This window comes from Helicoverpa armigera, chromosome 16, assembly GCF_030705265.1.
Source record: "Helicoverpa armigera isolate CAAS_96S chromosome 16, ASM3070526v1, whole genome shotgun sequence".
NCBI lineage: Eukaryota > Metazoa > Arthropoda > Insecta > Lepidoptera > Noctuidae > Helicoverpa > Helicoverpa armigera.
This window is the reverse complement of record NC_087135.1, coordinates 4,143,293-4,168,183: the sequence shown is the minus strand read 5'-3', so window position 1 is coordinate 4,168,183 and position 24,891 is coordinate 4,143,293. Positions and strand designations below refer to the sequence as shown.

General features: G+C 39.4%; 2 protein-coding genes and 1 non-coding gene across 3 annotated transcripts in view; 1 reads left to right on the top strand and 2 right to left on the bottom strand.

Annotated features, from left to right (window-relative positions):
- Nucleotides 1-1,994: 1,994 nt before the first annotated feature.
- Nucleotides 1,995-9,077, top strand: LOC110384472 (uncharacterized). The gene is made up of 8 exons (XM_021345765.3): nt 1,995-2,827; nt 2,914-3,431; nt 3,504-3,848; nt 4,134-4,275; nt 4,827-4,965; nt 7,488-7,596; nt 7,882-8,006; nt 8,374-9,077. Exons 1-8 carry the CDS (start codon nt 2,202-2,204, stop codon nt 8,512-8,514), a joined length of 2,145 nt encoding a protein of 714 aa, XP_021201440.3. The 5' UTR covers nt 1,995-2,201; the 3' UTR covers nt 8,515-9,077.
- Nucleotides 8,545-24,891, bottom strand: part of LOC110384471 (small ribosomal subunit protein eS19A) — a 36,056-nt gene continuing 19,709 nt past the window's right edge. Inside the window, exons 14-32 of the mRNA XM_049844567.2 lie at nt 23,331-24,855; nt 21,189-21,387; nt 20,431-20,555; nt 19,083-19,310; nt 18,637-18,964; nt 18,100-18,320; nt 17,555-17,728; nt 16,811-16,977; nt 16,216-16,331; nt 15,728-15,951; nt 15,025-15,262; nt 14,435-14,707; nt 13,840-13,975; nt 13,331-13,436; nt 12,616-12,741; nt 12,009-12,142; nt 11,288-11,499; nt 10,234-10,434; nt 8,545-9,335 (exon numbers count right to left, since the gene is read on the bottom strand). Coding sequence (XP_049700524.2) covers nt 9,274-9,335; nt 10,234-10,434; nt 11,288-11,499; nt 12,009-12,142; nt 12,616-12,741; nt 13,331-13,436; nt 13,840-13,975; nt 14,435-14,707; nt 15,025-15,262; nt 15,728-15,951; nt 16,216-16,331; nt 16,811-16,977; nt 17,555-17,728; nt 18,100-18,320; nt 18,637-18,964; nt 19,083-19,310; nt 20,431-20,555; nt 21,189-21,387; nt 23,331-24,855 — 4,795 coding nt within the window. The 3' untranslated portion in view covers nt 8,545-9,273. The remainder of the gene's footprint in view (nt 9,336-10,233; nt 10,435-11,287; nt 11,500-12,008; nt 12,143-12,615; nt 12,742-13,330; nt 13,437-13,839; nt 13,976-14,434; nt 14,708-15,024; nt 15,263-15,727; nt 15,952-16,215; nt 16,332-16,810; nt 16,978-17,554; nt 17,729-18,099; nt 18,321-18,636; nt 18,965-19,082; nt 19,311-20,430; nt 20,556-21,188; nt 21,388-23,330; nt 24,856-24,891) is intronic.
- Nucleotides 19,887-20,003, bottom strand: Trnal-caa (transfer RNA leucine (anticodon CAA)). Its single transcript has 2 exons — nt 19,966-20,003; nt 19,887-19,931 (listed from the first exon to the last, which is right to left on the bottom strand). It is a non-coding gene; the product is annotated as a tRNA-Leu (tRNA).

Here is a 24,891-nt window from a genome sequence, read left to right as displayed (position 1 = left end):
GGCTTGTCCATCGTCCACCACTTCTAAATATTTTGCTGGATTGCTAGGACTTTCAACGGGAAATTTTGTTCGGTGTCGAGATTTGAGAGTCGCTTAAGACATGGATATAAAGTTATGTGTTAGATACACGGAGGAGAAAAGACTAGCGGAGATGCCCTAACGCAGGTAGGTCACGCGCCTTCAGGTAGGTCAAATACGTCACGACTACGTCACGGCAGGCGTGGCTGGACACCGCCCATGTACCGTCCTTCACATCAAACTGGCATCTTGTCATAGTTGTATTTTTACCACAATTTCAACAGATTTTATTTGTTACTCGATTAAAACGATGAAATGCGCTATCATTAATTGTAGAAATTGCTGAGGATCCAAACTCAAACATACCATAGGATAACATTTCACGTGTAATTAATATTTTAACTTTAAAACATATTTTTTGCTAGAGACATCTGTCGTCGAATAGCTGCATTTCTAGAACCTCTAAGTGAATTTGTATTATTTTCGTATGAATCTTATTATTGGTACCAATTTTTGCCTTAAAAAGCAGCTTAATTTTTACTTGCATCCTACAAGTTTTTTTATAGATTATTTACAAACCAAAACATATGATATATTATCATGAAATTTTAAAATTATAAAAACACCATCTTTCGGTAAGTAGTCGACTTACGTATATTCGAAGTAAAATTATGTTCATCAAGACAGAGAGACCCGTTACAAAATTAAGTGCTACCAGGCATCGAAAATTCAATCACCCATTCTTAAAAAGGTCTTATTTAAAAAAGCTGCAATTATTTTAAAATTAATCATAACTCTAACTATGTATTTCTTTTAGTAACCAGTCAGCGTCGTTGTGATCAGTTACATGTCATAAGATCTAAGACTACATTTTATAAAAACAGTATTTTTGCAATGGCTCCAAAAATGTATAACAAATATGTGACGAAAATTAGCGTAGATTTATTTATATTCATCATCAGTAATGTTTTACATGGGTATATCTCTCTTGCCGTACATACTTTTTGAATGTACCTTTACTTAGAGCAACATCCGACTCACATAAAGTCTGCCATTTAGTGGATGCGCCGTTATGATACAGTTGTGCAAACTCCAATTTGATAAACACTGTCCCTATAATTTTATTTCCCATTTTTCTTGGTGAATTTCGTAATACGGCAACATCGAAAATAACAACAGTCATCGCAGCACGGTTCTAGAACAAATAGAACGAATTTTCGTGCTTGTGACGCCATAGTGGCTAGTAGATGAACTAACACAATGACATTAAGTTGATACTTAAATTACGCCATGGGGGTATTTTAGACCCGTGGTGAATAAAAATGATTTTTCATCGAGTCTCCGTTTAATGATTCCTAGTAGAATTATACCTATTTCATTTCTGGGGGAGTAAATAAATTGTTGTGGGGCAAGTTCTGTGCACAAAATAATACTTATATAACAATTAATTTTCGAACTTTTTTATCTCTCTCTTTTTCTTCGTTCATTTCAAATGAATGCTTCTTCAAACTTTCTAATTCAATTACTCTTTTTAAAGAATTATTAATTTTGTATCTTTTGAGTATGTCACTAGTGGTCGATGTTAGTTTAGGGTTAGATTTTAATTATCCTATTCTGCGCTAGATGGATTTACAAAAAATGGGTGGTATCCCATAAAAGGCGTATAAGGGTGGAGCACGGGTGGAGCCAGTAACGTTCCTCGTCCCCCGCTCACCCGAATTTTGGCGCGCTGCTTTGTTAGGAGATTTTACGTTAGGGCACCTCCGCTAGTCTTTTCTCCTCCGTGGTTAGATACAATTAGATATTTCAGTTTGATAAAAATGAATCATGAAATTCTGTTAGTAATGGGTATGATCTATCACTATTAATCGATAATGACAAAACTTTAAAATCGCTTAAATTAAAAATTAGATAGAGAAATAAAATCGCAATTTTTTATCGACATACGAGACGAACTACTTAACTGTAGAGATACCAAAACAAAAGCTGGTCAGTTCAGTGCTCGACATAAAATTACAGTCACAGGACGTGCGCGGGAACAGAGCGTGTAGCCAACGCGAATAACATAATTGTAGTCGAATAATAGACCAGTGCATTATAACGAAATCACGCGACAACATTGCAACAAGTGCAACATCCTGCATTTGAACTAAATTATCTAACAAACGAGCACCTACTCTAAAATGCTGGCACAATATCTCTTTTATTTCTTTTTAATAAAATTCTCTTTTGCCCAAATTAACGGGGAGTTCTGGTGGTTAAACGATAAACTGGCTAGCTTTCAGAGTGTGCGACCACCGCCACCTAAGTTTGAAAATTTGAGTGAATTTGATACAGATGAAAGTGCAAGAATTGTGTTTAGAGATAACAAACCAGACAGTGAAGTAGAATCTTCAGAAAGTATAAGTATTAGTAATGGTGAACCGGAAAGAGTTTCTAAAGAAATAGTTAATCACAACATTATAAAGTGGCCAGAAGAAGAAAAGAAAGTTTATTTTACTAACGTAAACAGTAACAGTATTACAGAATCTGGAGAGGAACGAACTGATTCCCCAGAGATTGGTGACAAATTCACGTTTCGATTTCCTGATGGCGATAATTTTATATGGAAAGATTTATTTAATACTACAACTGTTTCACCCACTACTATGAGTGCAAACAATACTGAAAATATAAATAATGGAAGCATTTTGTACAATGATAAAATATCATTCAATATGAATTACCGAGAGAAACAGTCTGAAAGTATTTGCACATTTATAAAAAGAGCTGAATGTAGCCAGCGTAACGGAGTGGTCTTAGATATCAAGTAGGTTCGCCAATCAATATAAATATAATTCTCGAAGTTTTCATTTCTCAATAAAATTTCATTTTTTTATATTTTTTAATTTTCAGAGCAGCAAGCAAAACCAACAATAACCAGTACAAAATATGTTGTGTGCTTCCGTTAGAAAATAAAAACCAGGAACAATCGAAAATAATATTCCCGGACACCGCAAGAAAAATAAAGCGACCCAAAAGATCGAACAAGGAAAATTATGCTCAAAAGCAAAGAGACATTTTGCTTCAACGTAGATATGCACAACAAAGCCACAAATCAAAGCCTACACAGACAAAGATTTCTACTCCTGACTACGATTACGACGACCCATATTGGAATGTAAAAAATTTGAAGCACCAAAACAATCAGAAACAAGAACCGAACACAAGATATGATTATATAGATGATTATGTAGACGATTATGTAGTAGAAGTACCAAAACCAGGGCTCACTGGATTGTATTCGGATCATGGACAAAGTCGTCCTGATTGGACTTTCTTCAATAAAAATAAAGGTTCATATGGAAGCGACGACGATTACGATGATAATGATAGTGGCCAGTTCGGATACTCTACTATTGATCCTAGACTCGGTAAGTCTTCTAACTAGACTTGAAAAAAATCTAACAGACCACACATCTAAACAATTAATGACTTTGTTACAGGCAGTGACAAGAAATCAAAACGCGGGAAGCCATTAAAATTATCGACCGCATCAGACGAATCGAACTACAAAGCAGAAAGTCAAACTATTAGCTATCAGTCTAACCCAGACTTCAATGTTTTACAAGATTTTAAACTCCTTAATTTAATGAGAAACAAAAGTAAGCCGCGACCTTTTGTAGCGAGAACAACAACAACGGAAAGCTTTGCAGAGGATGATAGCAAGGAATCATTAGTTAATGGACCCTTTGAAGCGAGTTCTGAAATTAATAATAGTGATTTTGAAGACCTTCAAGTATTTAATGGTTGTGGAAAGACATCAAAGACTTTGAATTCAAAAAATAAAGGTGAGCATTTTTAACAACTTTATTATATTAAATCTAGGTATTTAATATAATAAAGTTGTCTTCATTTATCTTTGTTTAATCAACTTCTATGAAATGAAATTGCCGTCTGCATTAATAACTTTGGATTGTTAAAATATCTTCGGACATATTTAACGAGGTCGAAATTAGGAATGCATTTATAAATGTGTGTGTGGTTTTGTAAGTATTTAGGGACGATAATTTCTTGGACTTTCTTAACACTACATTAATTTATCGGAACTTAACTTTCATCCTCTATCTTACTAGGCAAGCAGATAGGTGACACAGAGAACGGGTCGCACCCCTGGCTGGCTCTAGTGGTGCCGACACATAAGCTGAACGTTGTGCAATGCTACGCCACGCTCATCCATCCCCGAGCTGCCGTCACTGCTGCAGATTGCGTGCATAGGTGAGCTTGTCCACTCAAGTTTCCTTTTAAGATATCATCGTCTCCTAGTGAAGCAGTCAGCTGTCATTGAATATCTCTGGCAGTCGTTACGCGTTGTCAGAAGCCAGTAAGTTTGATAACCAGTCTTACCAAGGGATTTACCCGGGTAACTGGGTTGAGGAGGTCAAACTAAGTATGATTTCTCAATCCTATATCAGTATAGGTAAGGTTCCTCTATCACATATAAATTCGCCTTCGTAAAATCCACGCTTACGTTATACAAATAATTCGTGGAAGTTTGATATCTCTGTCAAAGAGATCAAAGTCCAAAGACCTTTCGGTATTTAGTAGGAATTTGGATTTATACCTTTGTAGCCGCACGTTGTACTTAAGTATATAGATAATCGTTTTTCCTTATTAGGTAAAAATATAAATTGATGCTATACGTAGGCTTACAAAGGTACCTAGTTATTTATTACGAAATGATGTTTAGTCATGCCCCTGTACTAATTATAGCAATCGCTATAATTATAGTCAGGGGTCATGAGTAACCCTTGTATTGACGTTACCAGGAGCTCCCCCGGGGACGTGACACTAATCGTCGGACTTTGGAACCTCAATGAGAGATCGCGGTCAAGAAGCCGAGTCATTTCCTACCGCTTGCATCCCCAATATAAGCATGGGGGGTTGAACAACAACTTGGCGATTTTGGTGAGTCACTTTTGCTGTCGGGGTCTCTGATTTAGTCAAAATGACGTCCTAAAATCGTTGCCAGTAAATTATATTATAAGCCAAACTCTGTGTGAGTCGTTTCGATTACCACCACTCATCTGGCTATCGTTTGCTTCTTGATTGTCGAGTAGAAAGGCGGTTGGCAACGGTATAGGGTTGTAAACTGACGGTCACATACGATAAGTGACCGTCAATTACTATTAAATGACCGGTCACATTGGACATTTATTGTCAGACTGGTCAGATATATTAAATAAGTATTTTTTACTTGGTACAATTATTATTTTCGTCTCAAGCAAATTAAAAACATTATGAATGTGAAATAATACCTATAATTGCCTTTCTAAACCAACATAGTGCATAGATACCCTTTTAAAAAGATAGACTCTCAACTACGTATTTATTTTTATTGATGTATACTGACAAATCATTAATCATAGAGTGTCGGCGAAATCTTTTTTTTTTATCGACGTTAAAAATCATCAAATGACCCCTCCTGCTGTGGGTTAGCAGCGGTAAGGGAGTGTCAGACTCTTACTGACTAAAAACCGTCATGTTCCGTCGTAGGCCTTTTATGTACCAGAGCCGCGGTAACTCTTTCGAACAACCCGCAGCCCCGGCAGGCCTTGGCCCAACTGGGCCCCTCTGGGGTTGCTGACATCTCTTTGAGGAGCGCGTGTCGACACGGGTCTGTCGTCTAAGTAGACAGAGGGACGATGAGCCACCGGAACTCACCGCCCACAGACCCACGCCTACGGTGGCCGGGAGTCATCTCGCGACACCCGGCGCCCGTGGTGTCTACCTGGTCCAGCACGGCGGCTGGGATGAGAGGTGCGAACTCTCTGGCGTTCCGCCTCCTCCTTCTCGAGCATGATTGCTTCGCAGAAGGAGGCGACGGCATCCCATTCCCTCTCGCCCCGGACCATGGCCTGGATCAGGGCCGGACGAGAGAGGTCGCCGCCGCCTAAAGCCTCGACGAGGACCCAGCGGTGCCCCCCATGCGGGCACACCTGGACTGTGTGGTCCACCGTGTCCTCGGGGCTGTCCGCACAGTGGTGACACCCGGGTGCCTCCTCACGACCGATTCGGTACAGGTACCTCCCGAAACAACCGTGTCCGGTGAGGACCTGCGTCATGCGGTATGTGAGGGCGCCATGACTCCTCCCGAGCCACTCCTCAAAGAGTGGACTTACCGCCACGATGGTGGCGTGCCCTGCACTGGGTTGCGACAGTCGCTCCCTCCAGGCCACCATGAGATCGCGCCGGAGCTCCGCCCGCTGCGCGACAACTTGCCGCGGCAGCGGAGTTTCCCCCCGGCGCAGTGTCTCCTCGCGCCAGTCGTACAGGCGCAAGAAGACTCTCGCCTCGAGATCCCACGGTGGCAGTCCAGCAAGTAGGCCAGCTGCTTCGCGGGAGATCGTACGGTACCCCCGGATTAGCCTAATGGCTATCACCTTTTAGGGCACGTTCAGGTAGTGTACAGCACGCGGCCGTACCGAACGTGCCCATACCGGGGCCCCGTAAAGGGCCATGGACCGCATGACCCCCGCGTAGAGTTTACGGCAGGGCGCGTTTGGGCCTCCCAGATTGGGCAGGAGCCGTTTGAAGGCAGCACCTGCCTTCTCCAGTTGTGGGCCCAAACGTCGGAAATGCTCAACGAAGTTCCACCGGCTGTCGAGGACGAGTCCTAGGTACTTCATCGCCCTCTCGACGCCGATGTGAAGTGTGTGTGCCCCCTCCCCCCCCACCGTGACTTGGGAGCCTGAAGGTGGCGCGTTCCGAAGCCCATGAATGCACATGGCCTCGGATTTGTGCAAGGTCACCTCCAGGCCCAGCAGCTAGATCCTCTCGATGATCGTCGCAACCCCGCGCGTTATTATCTCGGCCGCCTCCTGGTGCGACCTCCCTTGTGCCAGAACCAACACCTGACGCCGCTAGGGAGGTCGGCGCGCAGCACCTAGTCGTAGCCGATGTTCCACAAGAGCGGCCCAGAACCGACCCCTGCGGAACACCGCACGACATCTCCCGCCGGGCGAAATCTTATCTTAAAGATCGATAAATGACATTTGGTTACCTTCGATGATTCTAAAACTTCCGTAGTTTTATAAAATAAAGAAAGAAAAAACGTTTATTTCTAATAAATTCTATTTTTAAACAAAAAAAACGATTCTGACGTTGCTGACAATAAATGACAATAAGTGACCGGTCAAATTGGATAAATGTCCAATATGCTCGGTCAGATTAATCGGTCACATATAACGTGACGGTCACTTTACATCTCTACAACGGTATTACTGCTGGTTCCTAAAATATTAAAGGTTAACTGTAAAATTCTACTGTACTACTATTGTTATAGCTAAACTAATGTCACGTTCATCCCCCATCTCCCTTAAAACCACTGGTCACTGTTTTGACTTTGAAAACTTCATCCATTCAATACTCTTTTTGTTAATTCACAAAACAAACTTAATTTTAGCTTACTTACACGTATTTATTTTCAGCACTGGAAGCGACCGTTTAGACTTGGGACCAATATTCATCCGGCGTGTTTAGCTGATCCGCGATTGGGAGATGAATGCCTGTTCATTGGATGGGGAGGATTTGATCAAGGTTGGTAATACCGATTGTTTTTTTTTCGTGTGATAATAATCGCCCCTTTGAATAATAAAAAATGACCAAGCACTGAAGATCAATTTAGTGAGAGCGAGTTTTCCATGTAGGCGTATCGTGTTGTATGGGTTTAAGAGGTCAGAACACATCTGAAAAATGCTGAAAAACACAGCTGCATCCGGTATCCGACCCCAATATATGTAGTTGTGAACAGGCTAAACAAATGAAATGATGATCAAGTTAAATATTGTGATACACGATAATGAGAACTATCATTTATCTTAGCCATGCGTCCCAAGTCTCGGTGGCAGCGTGCATCACTTCATACGTGCAACGGACGACTCTCGCTCAATGGGATCAACGTGCCGAAAGAAGCATTGTGCGCATCTGTGCAGGCTCGCAGTACTGTGGTAAGTCACAACACATACCAAGCATTTGCATGTCCAAAAAAGTAATAAACCCTTAAGTAGTTAAGTAACCAATGACTGTGTTTCGGATGGCACGTTAAACTGTAGGTCCCGGCTGTCATTGAACATCCTTGGCAGTCGGAAGCCAGTGAGTCTGACACCAGTCTAACCAAGGGGTATTAGGTTGCCCGGGTAACTGGGTTGAGGGGGTCAGATAGGGCAGTCGCTCCTTGTAAAGCACTGGTACTCAGCTACATTCGGTTAGACTGGAAGCCGACCCCAACATAGTTGCGGAAAATGCTCGGAGGATGATGACCTCCCAAGCAATTGAATGAATAGCACAGGAATTTCATAGCTATTCGTTTCCCAGACTGGTATAGGCGGTTCGTTGATCTGCAACATGCACGGACGTCAAGCAGCAGTGGCGGTCGCCGTGTCTCGAGACAGTACGCTCGTTCTACTGCCCATACATGAGTGGGCCATGCGGGCCATTGCAGTATTAAAGGACTAATATAAGGTAAAGGAAAATAAAACAATACCGGACTTTTAAACATTTATTATCTTTAAATGTTCACAGTTTACATAATACATGAGCCCAGCCATATAACGATAACTTAACAATTTCACAAGACTGGTCAATAAGATGACGCGGCACTAAACTTGTATAGGAACTAAAGTAAAAAACATTACACAAACACATTGGGAATGTCGAGATCCACGATAATGTAACAACAGTTCAGCATAGATGTTAATATCTCTTTATGTTGTACTTCTATTCTTTGGTGCCGATTATATGAAATGAGAATTGTTCATGTCGCCTACGATTCCGTATCTCCGGAAACTTATAACTTATGTCTTTACGTAGATTATAAACATAATTTAACAAGTCTTACCATTTACAGCCCGTCGGTTACGCTGCGGACATTCCGCCACACTTTGTCATTGACACTAATTCGGCTAAAATAGTGTTCAAGGAATGTTCGCAGCTACTTTAAAACTAAAATAATATAAATTGCTTCTGAATAACATAATAATACTCGGGGCGTTATGAAGTAAAAAAATTAAAAATATACATATCGATGTGTTAGATCGATGTTTCTATGCACTGCAGTTGTAATATAACGATAATAAAATAAATTCGACTATTGTAACTAATTCAATTTTACAACCACAAGCAGACTACAATTTGTCTTAAGATGTGAGTTTTTTTTTATGAAAAAATAAATACTATGTTTTAGACAAGATCACGGTTACATCACAAGTTGGGAGCTCACGCGATCACGAGCGGCTCGTCGTCTGAGAACCCGTGGATCGGAGGCACGTCGTCGTCATCTGAAGCAGATAATGGGTATTTTTAGCACTTTTATATAGATGTAAGTTTGATTTAAATAATAAAGTTTTATATTCACTATATAAATAGTATTTGTTTTAAATATTATGAGATTTTGACAGACTGCATACTTAAGTAATTTAATTAATAATTTTTCGATTTCGAAGACGCGGTTGACGTCATTTGTCTCATTATGGAATTAAAAAGGGTGACACCAATATCATCTGTCGAACATTTAGTAGAATTTATTTACACTAATGCATATTTCATATAAATAACTTAAAACGAATGCACACGAAGTGTCGGCGTTGTGTTACGCTGCGAGGTGTCGCGTAGCCATCCTAGGAACCTCAGATAGACGACACTCGTCGGCAAAAAACTCTTCCTTGAGGAAGGTCTCGATGTGATGAGTCGGAACTCGCACCATGAACGAATTGGAGTTCTTAATGGGGCCTCAAGGTGACAACTATAGTCTGTTTTTTAATCTCGTAGACTAAACTGACATTACGAGTGTTGTCCGTTTATTGCAATTCTTAAATAGTGATGTGGCACAACCGAAACTTAAGCGGTAATAAAATCAAGTATCGTTTTTTTAGAATAAATATCCTGAAATAATGTGCTTATCCTTGATGGTTAAGCATTGCATTGCGTGATCAGATGTCCCTGGTAGTTTGTAGCACGTCGTGCAGCCGTGTGGTACGTACGTGAATTTTAAATATAAAACTTTGAATTAAAATTAAATTCGTCTACCATAGATAAAAAGTTACGATTCAACAAACCGGTATCATAAGTATAACACTGTACAAAAGAGCTGGCAACATTATTTGTAAATTTGACATTTGCAAGTGTCAATTTAGTCTACGAGATTAAAAAACAGAGTATAGAAGTATGTGTACATACCGTGGTCGCCAATAATGGCCTGTCCGCGGCGGCTGTCGTAGCGCGGCGTGTGCGCCGTGAAGCGCAGGAACGAGCGCGCCAGGCGCCGGTGCCGCAGCAGCACGTGCAGCAGGGCTCCGCCCAGCACTGCACACGCTAGCAGGGCTCCGCCCCAGCCCCACCACATCGCGCGCAGCGGGGACGGACCCTCCAGCTCCGACGCTGCACATATTGGGGAAATAGGTTTATCATTAGCTGCGTATAATCATCGGCAAGGATATTGAGCCCTGACCTTCACCTGCGCAGAAGTGATTTATTGGTTTATTGCCTTAAGTGTACAGTGCGCAAAGCGATCCCCACTCTTCCGCCGAGCTCATTATCCGTGCCGATAACTGTAATGATTGATCGAGCAGCCTCGCGAGGCAAATCCTCGGTCGGTCAAGACGTGCCTCGCCAGAGGCAAACGCACGCGCTGACTCGCCCGAGGATGCCGCGGTCCGAGCCGAGCGTTGTCGGTTTTTGTCGATGCTCAATGGCGCCTCAGTACGTTTACAGCGCTCACTCAAGACGGTAGTGTTTTGCCTCAAGTTAAACTGATGCTCACGATGGCTCGGCCTTGCCGGGTGAGGCAGCCTCGAATTAGAAAACTTATAGACCGAGGCCGCTTCGCGCGGCATGCGTGCTACAGCAAATGTAAAAAGCCGCTCGCTTGGTCAGTACGCGGCTATTTACACAAACAATGTAGTAGCTGATCATTTATCAGCTACTATACCTGGAAGCCGCCCCAAATTTAGTTGGAAAAAGGCTCGGAAGATGATGATGAAATGGCCTAGAAAAGTTGGCTCTTGTACAATAACAAAAAAGCATGCGAGAAAAACAATCAAAGAATTCATTTCCTTTCCAGCTACCTACACACTTTTACCTACACATTTTTATAAGTTAAATATGAATGAGTCATAGTCACCCGAAATAAAAAAGACAGTCACACTGCTACAACTAATAGTAAGTAGCACAATGCACAACTTAGTTTTTCAAAACCTGATCTACTTTCTTTTTGAACATTAATGCTGCTTACCTTCCATAGTCAAAGTATGCACTTCACTAAGATCGCTGTAGTACCCCTCCGGGGTGACAGTCCTGACGCCGACGTACAGCGGCCCCGTCACCCCCTCGGGCGACGCCATGAGGCAGGGTGACATCTCCGCCTTCATCGTGCGCATATCTTCAGTGGGGTGAAGCAAGTCTTCTGGGATCTCCTTCTCAGAGACTATCACTTCGTATTCGTTCCTGGCGGATTAAATAATAATTTTAAAATAAATTAGTAGTAATTTTTGGGCTAGAAAATGTTGAAATAACACTCAAAGACAAATAATGGCGTGAAGACTTTCATTGACTCCTACGTCCTATGGGTTACACAACTGCTCCCGCTGTCACAACCAATTCCTTAAACCTATCTTACGTTCCCCGGGTTGCAATATATAATGACTCTTTTAGACAACCTTGGCAACATCAAAAAGCCACCGATTATTGACGTAAATGATTTAAATCCTATTCGATATTTATATGGATTTTTATATTCGATTTTATTCGATTCGATATTTGTATAGTATAAGATTTCGATATTGATATTTGAAATTGCTATTTTCCAGGAGCAAACCATAGATAATATAAAGGCAAGGGTATTTGTTTCATATTATTACAATTATTTATTTTCGTTTTCATGTTAACGCATTGGGCTTAAATGAAAAAAATATGATAAAAAAACTATATAAAATGAAGCATATTTATGTACTAACTTGTGCGGTGCCCCGGCGTCCCAGCTGACCATGACGTGTCCGTTGGGCGACAGCCACGCCAGCACGCCGCTGGGCGGCTGCAGGCGCTGACCTCGCACCTGGGTACACTGCAGCGCTGCGTCTTCTACATTCACCTGTCACCACAAATATTTACATAAGTTCGTGCCAAACTTAATAGCAGCCAAATAAAACTATATACTTCTACGGATTCCCAACGTTTCGGATCCTTTACAGCATCCAAGATTCGCTCTGCTGAAAAAGTACACAACTTTTTCGAAGATGGTTACGAATTGCTATTCAATTTGACAAGAACGACATACATGAAGATCTATATTATTCAGGTGTCATATTGTTTATTAAGCCGTAAGTTCTCCGAAAAATGAAAACACAAGGAAATCTGGTAATTACAACGAGATACCTACATGCAGAATTAAAAGACGGTTATTCAAGATCCTTTGATTTGATACAATAAAGGAAAAATAAATGCGTGCCAATAATTCTAATTTTTCCCATAACTTAGACAGATTTATTCAGACACGAAACACGACGAGACACGAATGAAACCCCTAAGAACAGTAAGTACATAATAAAGAAACACACAACTCACATGGACACAAATATTGTATCGTCCACCGACGGGTACATTGACAATGACGTGTGAATAGCTTGACGACTTCGACGGCACCAATTCGTAGTGGCTCTCCTTGTTATTCGTCAGTTCGGTTATGTCGAGCTAGAAAGAGAATAAATATTCTCTGTTAGATGACGATATGAATTTCATTCTGGGGATACGTGATTAATTAGGGGTATATATTGATAGTACGTAAGGATAGTGAGGAGTATAATATAATGAATTATATAGGGGAGTTCATATGGCAGTGCACAGGGAGAGTACATAAGGGACAAGGGAGTATATAAGGGGGTTAATAGAGGTAGATAGATATACTTTATTAGGTACACCAATTTTACATTTTTGATCTTAACCTAGTAGGCGGTCTTATCGCTAAGAGCGATCTCTTCCAGACAACCTTAGGATGGATTGAAACGAGAAGGAAAAGATTACACGGTAGGCAGTTAGGCAAAGTGTACATCGTATAAGGAAGTATTGAGAGTTAGAACATAACGTAGGACATAAGAAGACATGACAGGGTAGTACATAAGAGGAGTATAATATAAAGAGCTGTAGTTAAGGGAGAACACATAAGGCCATAGTATAAATGTGTAACGTGACAAATAAATTGAGTTATTGTTATGCCTGCAGGGCCCACAACAGTAGATCGTCCACTATTTAGAACTTCAAAGAAATAATATTTAAATCTTACCAAATACGTGGCTGCTTTACTCAGAGCGTTGCAGTTGGCGTCCCATAGGATCTTCATTTCAGCTTTGTCCTCGTCATATTCAACGCGCAAGTTCTTCACTGGAGCCCTGAAATAACATAACGTTAGTTTTTACAACGGACACAAACACATGTTTAATAATCTCATGTGGCAGTATGTAACAATTTGGCTCTATGTATTATAAAAAATAAATGTTTTGCAGACGTACAGTAGACTGCACATCAGTGGTAACTGTCATGCACCTTAACTCGATAGTAATAAGTACGATATTCCTATAAAACTGTTACCATTGACCTGAAGTTGACTTGGCTGTACTTTTTAGGAAAAAACCAGTATGTGTACTTTTGAAAAAAAATCTTCAAACATTATGTGAAACTATGCTATAATTTCTTGAGATTAAAAATGGTCGAAAATCGTAATTATTTTCCTTTTTTTGCGTTCACCGTTCATGTTATAGACATTTTTAATGTAAATCTATTATCTGTACTCACTTATCATTCTCCCTGGTAATGATCTCGACGAACTTGGCGAGCGGTCCGCCTCGCAGCCCCACGGTGAACACGTAGCTCTCACACGCGTGCAAGCCTTCTATTAGCACACTCGTGTTCTTTGTTATAATGCGGGTGTCTGTACAAGAGAAATATTTCGTTTATAGTCTATCTAAAGAGATGGAATTACTGCGGCCCTGGTAAATAATATTATGATTTCACATAAAAAAGAGTAATTAAGGATAAATAACATGTTCTATAGCCTAAGCAATTTTTATTAAGACAAAAAAAAACTTTAAAATTTATAGATATAATATACCCTCATTTTAACCGACATCAATCCCTAATTCGTGCTTACAAATATGTCAACTTTATAGAATCTCCAAAAACTAGCATTTAAACTACTGAGACTATCGCTGTAACCACCTTTAAACTATAAATAGTCACTACACTAAGCTACAAACATCTAAAAATTGTTTTTTTTTTTCTTCATTTTCACGTCACCACTACATATTCAACACAGTTCACCTCGAGAAAAATGAGACAATTATTACATATAATTCAAGTTTCCAAATATCACAAACACAAAAGAACTTACCATTCGACATTTCCCCAGGATTAGTTCTATGTATCATATTAGTGTAATGCACTTCGTATTCTAACTCCTTATTTTTGTACCGATCACCAGCGGGCGGTCCCCATACAACTTGTACAGACGTTTTCTTCTCTTTGGACAAAATGGCGGTAAAGTTAAGCGTCTCGTCTTTGGTTCCCGCCGTTCGTAACGGGATGGTGAATGGATCGCCAAATACGTTGTTCTTGTAAGCCTTTATGTCGATGTATGTTAATACGCCAGGGGGTAGGTTGGTAACTGAAAGAAAAAGTGAAGTTATTTAAGTTTATAAGCAAGTTTGATATTTTTTTTATACCATGTCTGTTCGATATTACATAATTAAAGTTTCTGCTAAAAAACGCTTTTTAACAACTGATCGATTAAAATAATGTTTAGTTTAAATAAATCTGTGCTTATTTTCAAATGTGGCATGTATTCAAAAAAACAGTCTTTCATTATTTGACGAAATTCAACTTCAAGTTACTCAATTTCCTACTATCTTTATTGTCATTATTTTTACTGACATACCATCCTCTTTCTTTAGCAAAATTTTAATTTAAAAAAACACAACTTACGCGTAATATTAGTAGCTTTAGTAGTAACAGGTTCGCGAATAGCATATTCGGGGGGCAATCTCATCCTCACGATGTACCCATCGACATTGCGTATCTGATGCCACTCGAGCCTGACCGCGCTGGCATTCAGTGTCGTCATACTGGCATTCACTAGGTCATCCACATCGTTAGCCGGGTCAAACGTTATGTTCATGACTTGAGATGATTTCGATGTGAAAGCGCCGTTTGAAGCTGTCACCTGTGAACGTGAAATGGTAAGTTTTTATAAATATTTTTTCTTCTAAAGGGCTTTTCTCTAATAGGGTTTAGTAATCTGTGAAAAAGGTACGAAATGAATATGAAGTAGTAGAGAGCTAGTATGACGGTATGGAGCCTCATGCAATTTTCTAACACAGCACAAATTGACAGCAAAACTGGTCAAATACATAGTGTTTATTCAGTTATACATATAAATAGTAAGTTATATGTATAAACTGATGATTAAGAATAGGAAGCGTAGTCGCTTATTACCTATATTAATCTTATAACTGGTTGTTTCTTGCGGTTTCATCCGCGTCCCGGGGAACTTCTTCCCGTACCCGAATAAAATGAAGACAATACCAGGGAATAGTTTACACTATTCCCTGGTATCCCAGTAGTGAAAGTATTTTTGAAATCGGTTCAGTAGTTTCTGCACTGGAGTCTTTTAAGTTTAGAGACTTACCCAGAAGGAATAGTTATTGAAGGGTTCGAAGAATCCAGTGACATCGACGGACAAGGTCTTATTACCGTTGGCCGGTATGATCTTGTCGACTGGGGGGAGTGGTGGGGCGTAGTACAGAGTGTAGTAGCGAATGTTTCCGCGCGGTTGTTCCGGACGGTCCCACACTATGTTGATGCGGCGACCGATTAGCTGTCTCACACTTAGACGAATGGGTGGGGACGGTTCTAGAGAAAAATATTACAGTTTGAATGTAAGTAAATATAACAAGTGGTTATAAGTGTTATGAGAGGTAAGTGGTTAAAGAAATTACTGAGGAGTACTGGAAAAATATTAAAAAAGAAAATGTTACAGATATTTTGTATAACACCATCAGCTGGCCAGCTTATAAGGCTGGTTAAGACTTGGAAGTATTATTTCTCAAGTATTCTCTTTAAAAATCATTTTTTATCTTAAAATAACACAACTACTAGAAAGATGTTGTAACTTACCTCCTTCCCCAGTGGTAGTGTTAACATATTTCAAAGAGGGATAAGTTTTATTCGACTTGCTGTCTCTTATGTAGAAGGTAACGTTGTAATTCGTGTATGGCTCCAAATCCGTAAACCTATCAACAAAAATAAAAACAATATTACCAAAAGTTCAGTTCATGGGTAACTTTGCCTCACTAAGATAGACAAGTGCAGTACAGTATTTGAGTAGGTACTTATCTAAAAATATAGTCCTGATATGACATTATACACAACAAACGTAACTTTTACAACTCAGTTTAAAAATTAAATATTTTAAAAATATATGTTAATTAAACATTACAACAATTCTTAAATTAATAAAATCAATATCATCGTTACAACAAAAAAACTTTAACATCTGTTGAACACTTGTCTTATAAAATTGTGGCTGCGAAACGAACCTTATTTCAACTTCATAATCTGAATATTTTTTAGACAAGTGTTCAACAGATTAAAGTTTTTGTGGTATGTATTTAAAACAGTAGTTTAGGTAGTTGTTTGATATGTACTTGTATAAAAAATCCTTTAGTGAATTGCCTAGTCAAATGGAGTATAGTAATAAGTATTATCTTACCTATAAATACTGTCGTTAGTCCAAGTCTTGTTGGACCAGACTCCATCGCTGACTTTAGCTATGGACGGCAAGAAGCTATAGAGTACCGTCTTCTGTTGAGCCATCCAGCATGATATGAGGAAACTCGTCGAGTTTATCGAAGACTGGTCTACGCCGATGCTTAGGAACTAGAAGACAAAGTTAATAATAATAATATTAGAAGTTATTCAATTAGGTATATTAACTAGAACACAAAGTTAATAATAAAGTTAATAATAATGGAACGCAATGGAATATCAGTCATACCAAAACTATCCCCATCATAATATCCAGCACGGGAGTTATCCCAAAGACCTTGCACAATAGCCTAAATACATTAAAAATTAGTCCATCTACGTATCTACTACTGCAAAAAGCAGTAATCCTGAATACATGTAGATTAACAAGAAAATTTCTAAACTCATAATTTTTTAAAGCACTTGGCTTCGGCCCGTGCCATCAAATAACCACACATAGATGTGAGATATTGTAATAATAACGAGGAATAATAATAATAATATTAGAAGTTAATAAACCAGGTATATTGCAAAATAGTTTGTAACACAAAGATGCTGTTATATTTTATTTAGCAAGGCGATTTCTGTAAGACGACGTACCCTGAAGTATATTTGCAACACACATCTACTTAAAGCAAATCATCACAGTCGATTTTGAACCATATCCCAAGCACATAAGGCACATTTCCGTAACACAAGTTTGACTCACTCGACTCACTTGATACATGTGGGTGTTTTCAGTAGCCGCGTTGGTGCAGTTGAGCTCATCAGTACCATCGTAACAGTCTTGTCGGCCATTGCAGACGCCTAACAGTGATACGCAGTTCGTACCATCGTCACACATGAGGTAGCTTCGAGGACATTCGACTGTTGGTTTGTGACTCTGTAAAAAGGTTTGTAGTATTCAGAGATATTTAACAGCGCGTTAAAAAGGGGCAAAACATTTTTACCCCCTTCATGTTTGCATGCCAAAATGGTAGAATGTACTAGGATTCTTCAACATTTCTGTAACCACCTTATTGTAAATACCTACATTCTGAACAAATAAATAAATACTATCTACATATATACATTAGAGAAAAGAAAGTTAGAAGAACCGAAAGTTAGAGGTAGCTTAGACCCGGGAGAAGGACATAAGAGTTTTTGTCACCATCCGGGACGCGGGTCAAACCGCGGGCAGAAGCTAGTTATTATTATATTAACAAGGGGCATATTTTTTTAAAAAGTTATTGTTTATGATTAGTGGCTATTTACCGAGGTCCCAGGACAGTTCATCTCATCGCTCTTGTCCTCGCAGTCGAAGTGTCCGTCGCAGATCTGTTCGGTACGCACGCAGGCGCTGCCGTCGCGGCACGGCGTCTCCACCAGCCCGCAGCGCGGGGGGATGGCGCCGCGAGCCGGGCAGTCCCGCTCGTCAGACCCGTCCAGGCAGTCTACTGCGCCGTCGCAGGCCCATTGCAGTGGTATGCAAAGACCTAAAGGACGTATTTTAGTTGAGAAGTTGGTACTTAAGGATGTTTTTGTAATGTGTTTGTATTTTTTTTTTAATGAGTAATAATAGTCTTATAGCTATAGAAGTAGATTGATATAAAGAAGTTAATGACATTCACAGTTTATGACTTTTAGCATGTAAGTAGGACCACTGGAACACCTATAATGAGACTGACCCCGGGTCTCGGAGATATTTAACGGTTACTTAAGCCTAAAGAAATCCTTCACTAAGGAGTGACTTTAATCATCATAAAATGTCGCTGGGTTAGACATCATTAACACATGGATAGTATTACTTACCAGGGGCACAAGTGAAATCGTTCTTCCCACACTTTCTGGTAATAGGCGTATGATGTTCGGGCGTGACCGGTCTGAGTTCGGGCATTCCACACCCGATCTCATCGGACCGGTCGTCTTCTCCGCAATCGTTGACGCCGTCGCATCTCCACCAGTCGGGCAAACACTGGCCATTGTCACATTTGAACATCCAATCCAAACAGGCCCCGTTGCTAGGGAAATTAGGCTTATCTGTGCCGGGAATAGGGAGCAATTTCGAATGATTGGTGTTGGTGCAATTTTTCTCATCTGAATGGTGATCATCGCCACAGTCGTTCTCGCCGTCGCATACCTAAGAAGGAAAATGCTTTTAAAATTTTACAAATATTTTTACTTTTAACTTGCAGGACTACTGGAATAACATGAGTACCAGATACCAAAAAATTCATAAACAAAAGACTGCAACTTACCCAAGACTTGAAGATACATTTGCCACTGGGACACCTAAACATGGTCGGCGCACAAGTGGAGTCCTTACAATGTTCCTCGCTCTCATCTTCTCCGTTGTCACAATCTTTCTCCCCGTCACAGACCCAGGAGTTGGGGATGCAAGGGTGAGCGTCGTGAGTACTATCGTTGGTGCAAGCGAAACCGTTGCCGGAACAACTTTCTATAATGTCTGGACGCTTTGTTTGAACCTGTCGAATTTTGATTTTGCTTTACATTTTTTTGAAGGGGTGTGCCAATCATGAAGCGTAGTGTGAACACTAATAATGCGAATGATAGTATTGTCCAGGTCATGTTTTAACGTCGCGTCAGGTCGGTCGCTCTTCGTAAAAATATTGCAATGAAATGAAATTAAACATGATAAGAAATGAAATGAAAAATGATAAGCAATGAAATAATGAATTCGTTTATTATATGCAAGTTTGACATTACATATCGTCATCACATAACGACTGTACGCGTTCCAGAAACAGAAATACCTTTTTTGTAGATACAAAAAAAATACCGATTAAAAACACTGAAACGCGCCACACAGTACATATGTCATAACTTACTACTAGCGAACATGAAAATGAATTATATCAACATAAAATAATATGCTTATTACTAAAAAATAAATGCACAAGTGAAAATACAGAGACCTAAAAACTACAATAATCAAAGTACCTATAAAAAGACTTAAGTACTGCTAAGTTATCTTAATTTCACATATACCAAAATTAAATTTAAATTTTCACCAAAAAACTTACAATCATATCCAAAAAGTTTGTCAGAAGTGGGATTCGAACCCACGCCCTCAGAGAGGACCAGAACAACTCGCACTCACGTTCAATGAGCAAGGTGTACCTTGAGTCTGGCGCCTTAGACCGCTCGGCCATCCTGACATGTACGTTATTCGGCGAAATTACGATACACTAGCTCTCTGTTGATTTTTTTTTTAATAACACGACTGAACAGAGAATTGAACAGTATTTTTAAATGCACTATGTTGGATAAATAACATAACGTTCAAAAGATATTTAGAACAAAATTATAAATCCACTGTTTATTTTAGTACAAGCATGAAGAGTGTGATAATGATGATTATAATGATTGACTTATTTAGAAATTCTACTTAAGTTTTTTGCCAACTTTTTGTCGTCGTTTGTTTTGAACAACGTACAAGACACTGCGACAAAACCATTATTCTATAGCTGGTAGCAAAGGTATGCGAAGGCTTTGAGCCTCATGCGCGTCCCTGTGCTCGGAATTTGACTGCGAGCCGTCATTAAGTTTGGCGACAGCCAAACTCTTGTTGACAAAAGCACTTACCGTGCAATTCCTCTCATCGGATCCGTCTCTACAATCGTCGTCTCCGTCGCAAACCCATCGCTTCTCGATACAATGTCCGTTGTCGCATTGGAACTTATTCTCTGTGCAGTTACGGGGCCCACAATCTGAAAGACATTTGACGTTTATTCATAAAATTGCTCGCTTCAGTAGTTTCACTTACTTTTACAGGGAATTATTCCAGAAAAAAAATATATATGTACTAGCTTGTAGACTTCCTGTTAAATAGGCTATCTAACATTATAAGAATTTTAGTAATCGGGCCACTTGTGCCAACTCTTGAGCCTTAAAATAAGTATAGGTAATATTGCGGGGGTTAATATGGGTATGATTATAGATAATGTTAGAGTATACCTATTTAATTGGTATTTTATGTTTTATCATAAAAAATGTATCTACGTCACGTACCTGAATTACAGGCTTGATATTAGAGTGTAGCGTAGCGTGACTTATTATGTACTAGTGTCAATATACTTAGAATTGTGATTTTTTTATTGCACCGTGAGTTACTTAAAACATTTCTGGTATCGTTAATTTTTTTAGATCCACTTTAGCAGTTCTTAATTTAAAAGACATACTATTCGGACTCACCACACAAGATGTCATAAGGAAAAATATACTATGCTGAAAACCGGTTAATCCAAGCCAAACGCGAGATAATAGCTTACAAAAAAGTTATCATAGAGGTCAAACTGAGAACCTCCTTTTATATAAAAAAAGAAACAAAAAGCAATACGAACCTTTTTCGTCGCTCTTGTCAGCGCAATCTATATCGTCGTCGCATCTCCAATGAGGTAGGTAGCACCGCGAGTTGTCGCACATAATCATGGGAGGTACGCACATACAGCCGACCTCATCGGACGTATCACCACAGTCGTTGTTGCCGTCGCATCGGGAAAATGATGATACGCATTTACCGTTCTTGCACATGAATTGGTCCTGAAGAATTTAAATAAAATTCATCATCATCTGGCTAGCCTTTTCCTAAATATGTTGGTTTAGATTTCCAGTCTAAGGCGGCTTAACCTTATAATCAAACAGGTGTTACATAACCATAAAAAACTATACTACTAAAAAGTTAGATACAATTTAGCTTGGTCGACGTTAAATTGCTTAGATAAAGGAACATGACCATCAACGGTAGGTACTGGTTTTTCTCATGCATCAAGTTAAAAATTCTTTATTTTTGAAGTCATTCTGCAATTAGAATGTCAATTTTGTATGGGGGTTTATTTTGTAAACTTAATAAGTTATAAAATTGTTTTGATAAAATGAATTACCTTCTGCCGGCTATTCTTACATTAAAGTGTTGCCATAATCAAAATAAGTAAATATATTGACAACTCTAATCGATTTTTTTTTCTTATACGATTACAAATTAATATAAATGTAAGGTCAATGGAAAAGCAAATCGCGGGTTTTTTTTTAAATAATAAAGCGAGATAATACTACTATGTGTGTGAAATAATTAGCAGTCGTAGTCGTATAATTTTCTTTCAAAACTTTTTAAAGCAATTTCACTTTGTTGGCTAACGATACATATGAATAATTGCATAGCTTTTTTTTTATCTTGCTTCGGTTTGATATAAATCGAACCTCTTTAATAAATTAATGTTTATAGAACTAAATCGTCGAGTGTATTTATTCGAGTAATCGATTTTCATTTAAAATCTAGTGGCAACATTGGTATTAGTATCTGTCAAAAAGTCCAATGTCAATAAATTGCGAATCTTCTTCGAATCTTGCGAATCTTGCAATCTCTTTGAATTCTATTGTTTTGTTATAGCCCTCCTTTTTTTGTATTTGTAACTGTTTTCCCAGGAAATATAAAGGCAGGACTTATTTATTTAAGTCTCTATCCCATCAGATATGCTAATTAATCTGCTCTGCAAACTATGACCTATAAACTTACCTCTATACACGACGAAAATTTATATTTTGAGGTTAAGTTTTCAAAAAAAACTTGGAAATGCGGGTTTTGATTCCAAAATGGCAATTGTAGATGGTTATTTGGTTGATATACACACTAGCTTCCGCCCGCGGAGTTCGGTTATATCGCGTTTCCAAGAGAATTCTTCAAAAGTCCGGGATAAAAACTATCCTATGTGTGAGAAAGATCTCAAGGTCAACTCTATCTCTGTACCAAATTTTATTTAAATCAGTTCAGTGGTTTAGACGTGAAAGCGTAACAAACAGAGTTACTTTTGCATTTATAATATTAGTAGGGATCTAAAACAACTTTGGAATTGACGTAACTCTGTACCGTGGTCCATATTGTCGTGGTCATTCTCCTTTCGATGTAGTTTGCAGATCACGAAAAATAATGTCTTATTTAGCTTGCAACTGAGCTCAGTTGGGTTAATTGACATTTTTATTTAATTTTAGTTTTGATAAAATATTTGTTAAGTTGGTAAATCAAATTTAAGCCGACCCCAACATGGTTGGAAAAACGGCTCGGAGGATGAGGATTGTAAATCAAATATGTATAAGGTAAATGTTACTAAAAATACTTTCTATTTTTATTATTCGCATTTTCTTTTGTTTACAAATGATAAATCACGTTAATCCTTATTTAGATATCAGTTTACTAGACCACGTAATCGCCTTACGTATGACGTGGGACATTGATAGCAAAGATAACACATTCATAACAAAGGCATACTCATAAAGTATGTAAATTAACTGAAATAATAGAAAGTTGGGAGAACTCTTAAATAAGCAAATCTCCTCGAACACTATACAACAACTACCTACAGTTAAGAGCAATCAATTGCTACTGGCCTTATGGTATTTCATTGTTTTTTAAGAGGATCTTTTGCTAAAGTTTTTTTTTTCAGATAAAATGATAAAAAAATATAATATTAAGGTGATACACTACTTACCAGTCCACAAGTAGACACTGCAGTTTCCGGGCAGGTCATGTTAGCGTACGGCTCGGTGTTGTTACTGCACATACATTTCCCATGATTCATGACCAAGCCATCAGGACACAGGCAGCTGAACGTATTGCCCGGCCCTCCCAAACATATCGCATCGCAACTCGTATTCTTATACGAGCACGCATTACTGCCGTGCTGAACAAAATGTGCGAACACTTTCAAGTCCATTAAACCGACGAATGAGTCATTAATCGTCATTACATTCGATCCAGAATCTTTGTCGGCCACAAATATCGATTTAACCTTCCAATCGTCCCAATACATCTTGTCTTTCAATACTGCGACGGCGAAGGGATGCGTCACTCTGCCATCATTCCACATGATTCTCCTGAAGTATCTGCCGTTTAAGTCTGAGCTGGCGATGTAATCCTCCATGGCGTCCACCCAGTATATTCTCTCGGCCATTTGATCGATCGTTATCCCATTAGGCCACTTAACGATTGGTTTACCGAACAATTTCTTCACGTCCGTACCGTCAAGATTTGACCTCGATACTGAGGGATTGTTCCTGTCCCAGTCGGTCCAGAACAGGTAACCTGCTTTAGGATGTACTGCAATACCTCGTGGTCTCGATAGAACAGTCGAGTCTAGAATCGTGACCCTCATTCTGATATCTCCTGTCATATCAGTTCTGACCGCTTCAATCTTTCTCCTCAATCCATCAACGAAGAATAGAACGTTAGAAATCCAATCAAACGCCATACCTTCTATGCTTGCCAGGTCTCTGTCAACAATCACTTCTTCAGCTGTCCCATTGTTAAAGCATTGACGACTGATCTTGTCTAATTCTATGTCAGCCCAATATATGCAGTTGTTCTTCATGTCAAATTCGATGGCTACTATATTCCTTTCATTTACTACGGGGTAAATTGTGGTATTATCGAACAAATCTATGCGGGCGATCTTAGTGCCCAAAGCTACCAATAAGAACTCAGTTGGCTCTTCAATAGGGCAAGGAATCATATCTGGAACATAAGATAAGTACCCGGAGACCGTGCACACATCGCCGTCAATTTTCCTATAACCCTTAGTGCGCTTGTAGAAGTGTCCCGGTTGGCAATCAGCGGGAATGGCGTAGGGGTCATATTTGGATGATTTATTATGAATGCATTCGTTGCCGGCTAGCATGAATCCGAAATCACATTCAAAATCTCGGCGACTACATTCGCAAGTCTCTTTCTTGAAGGGTCTGTCGTAATCTATTCCATTGTAACAGTTAGTATGGGCTACGCGTCGCTGGAATGTATTCCTAGTGCCGAGTACACAAGACACTGAAGAGTTGGGAGGCGACGGCGACCAGTACTTGTAGTCTTCGTCACCACAGTTACGAGCAAAAGTGTTTCTCAGGTCTATCGTGATTATAATCCACTGATGCTGCTCATTCGCCGACCCAAACATAGTAAACGTTGTGGTATTCTCTCCAGGCTCGGTCATCAGCCCGTAGATCCGCAGGTCATCGGCATTGAACCTACAAATTATCATTGTTAGTAACGGCAAATAAATT

Coding starts and splice junctions, on each gene's coding strand:
- LOC110384472 (XM_021345765.3), top strand. CDS start 2,202: ATGCTGGCACAATATCTCTTTTATTTCTTTTTAATAAAATTCTCTTTT. Junction 4,276..4,826: donor GCTGCAGATTGCGTGCATAG/GTGAGCTTGTCC, acceptor TGACGTTACCAG/GAGCTCCCCCGGGGACGTGA. Junction 4,966..7,487: donor ACAACAACTTGGCGATTTTG/GTGAGTCACTTT, acceptor ATTTATTTTCAG/CACTGGAAGCGACCGTTTAG.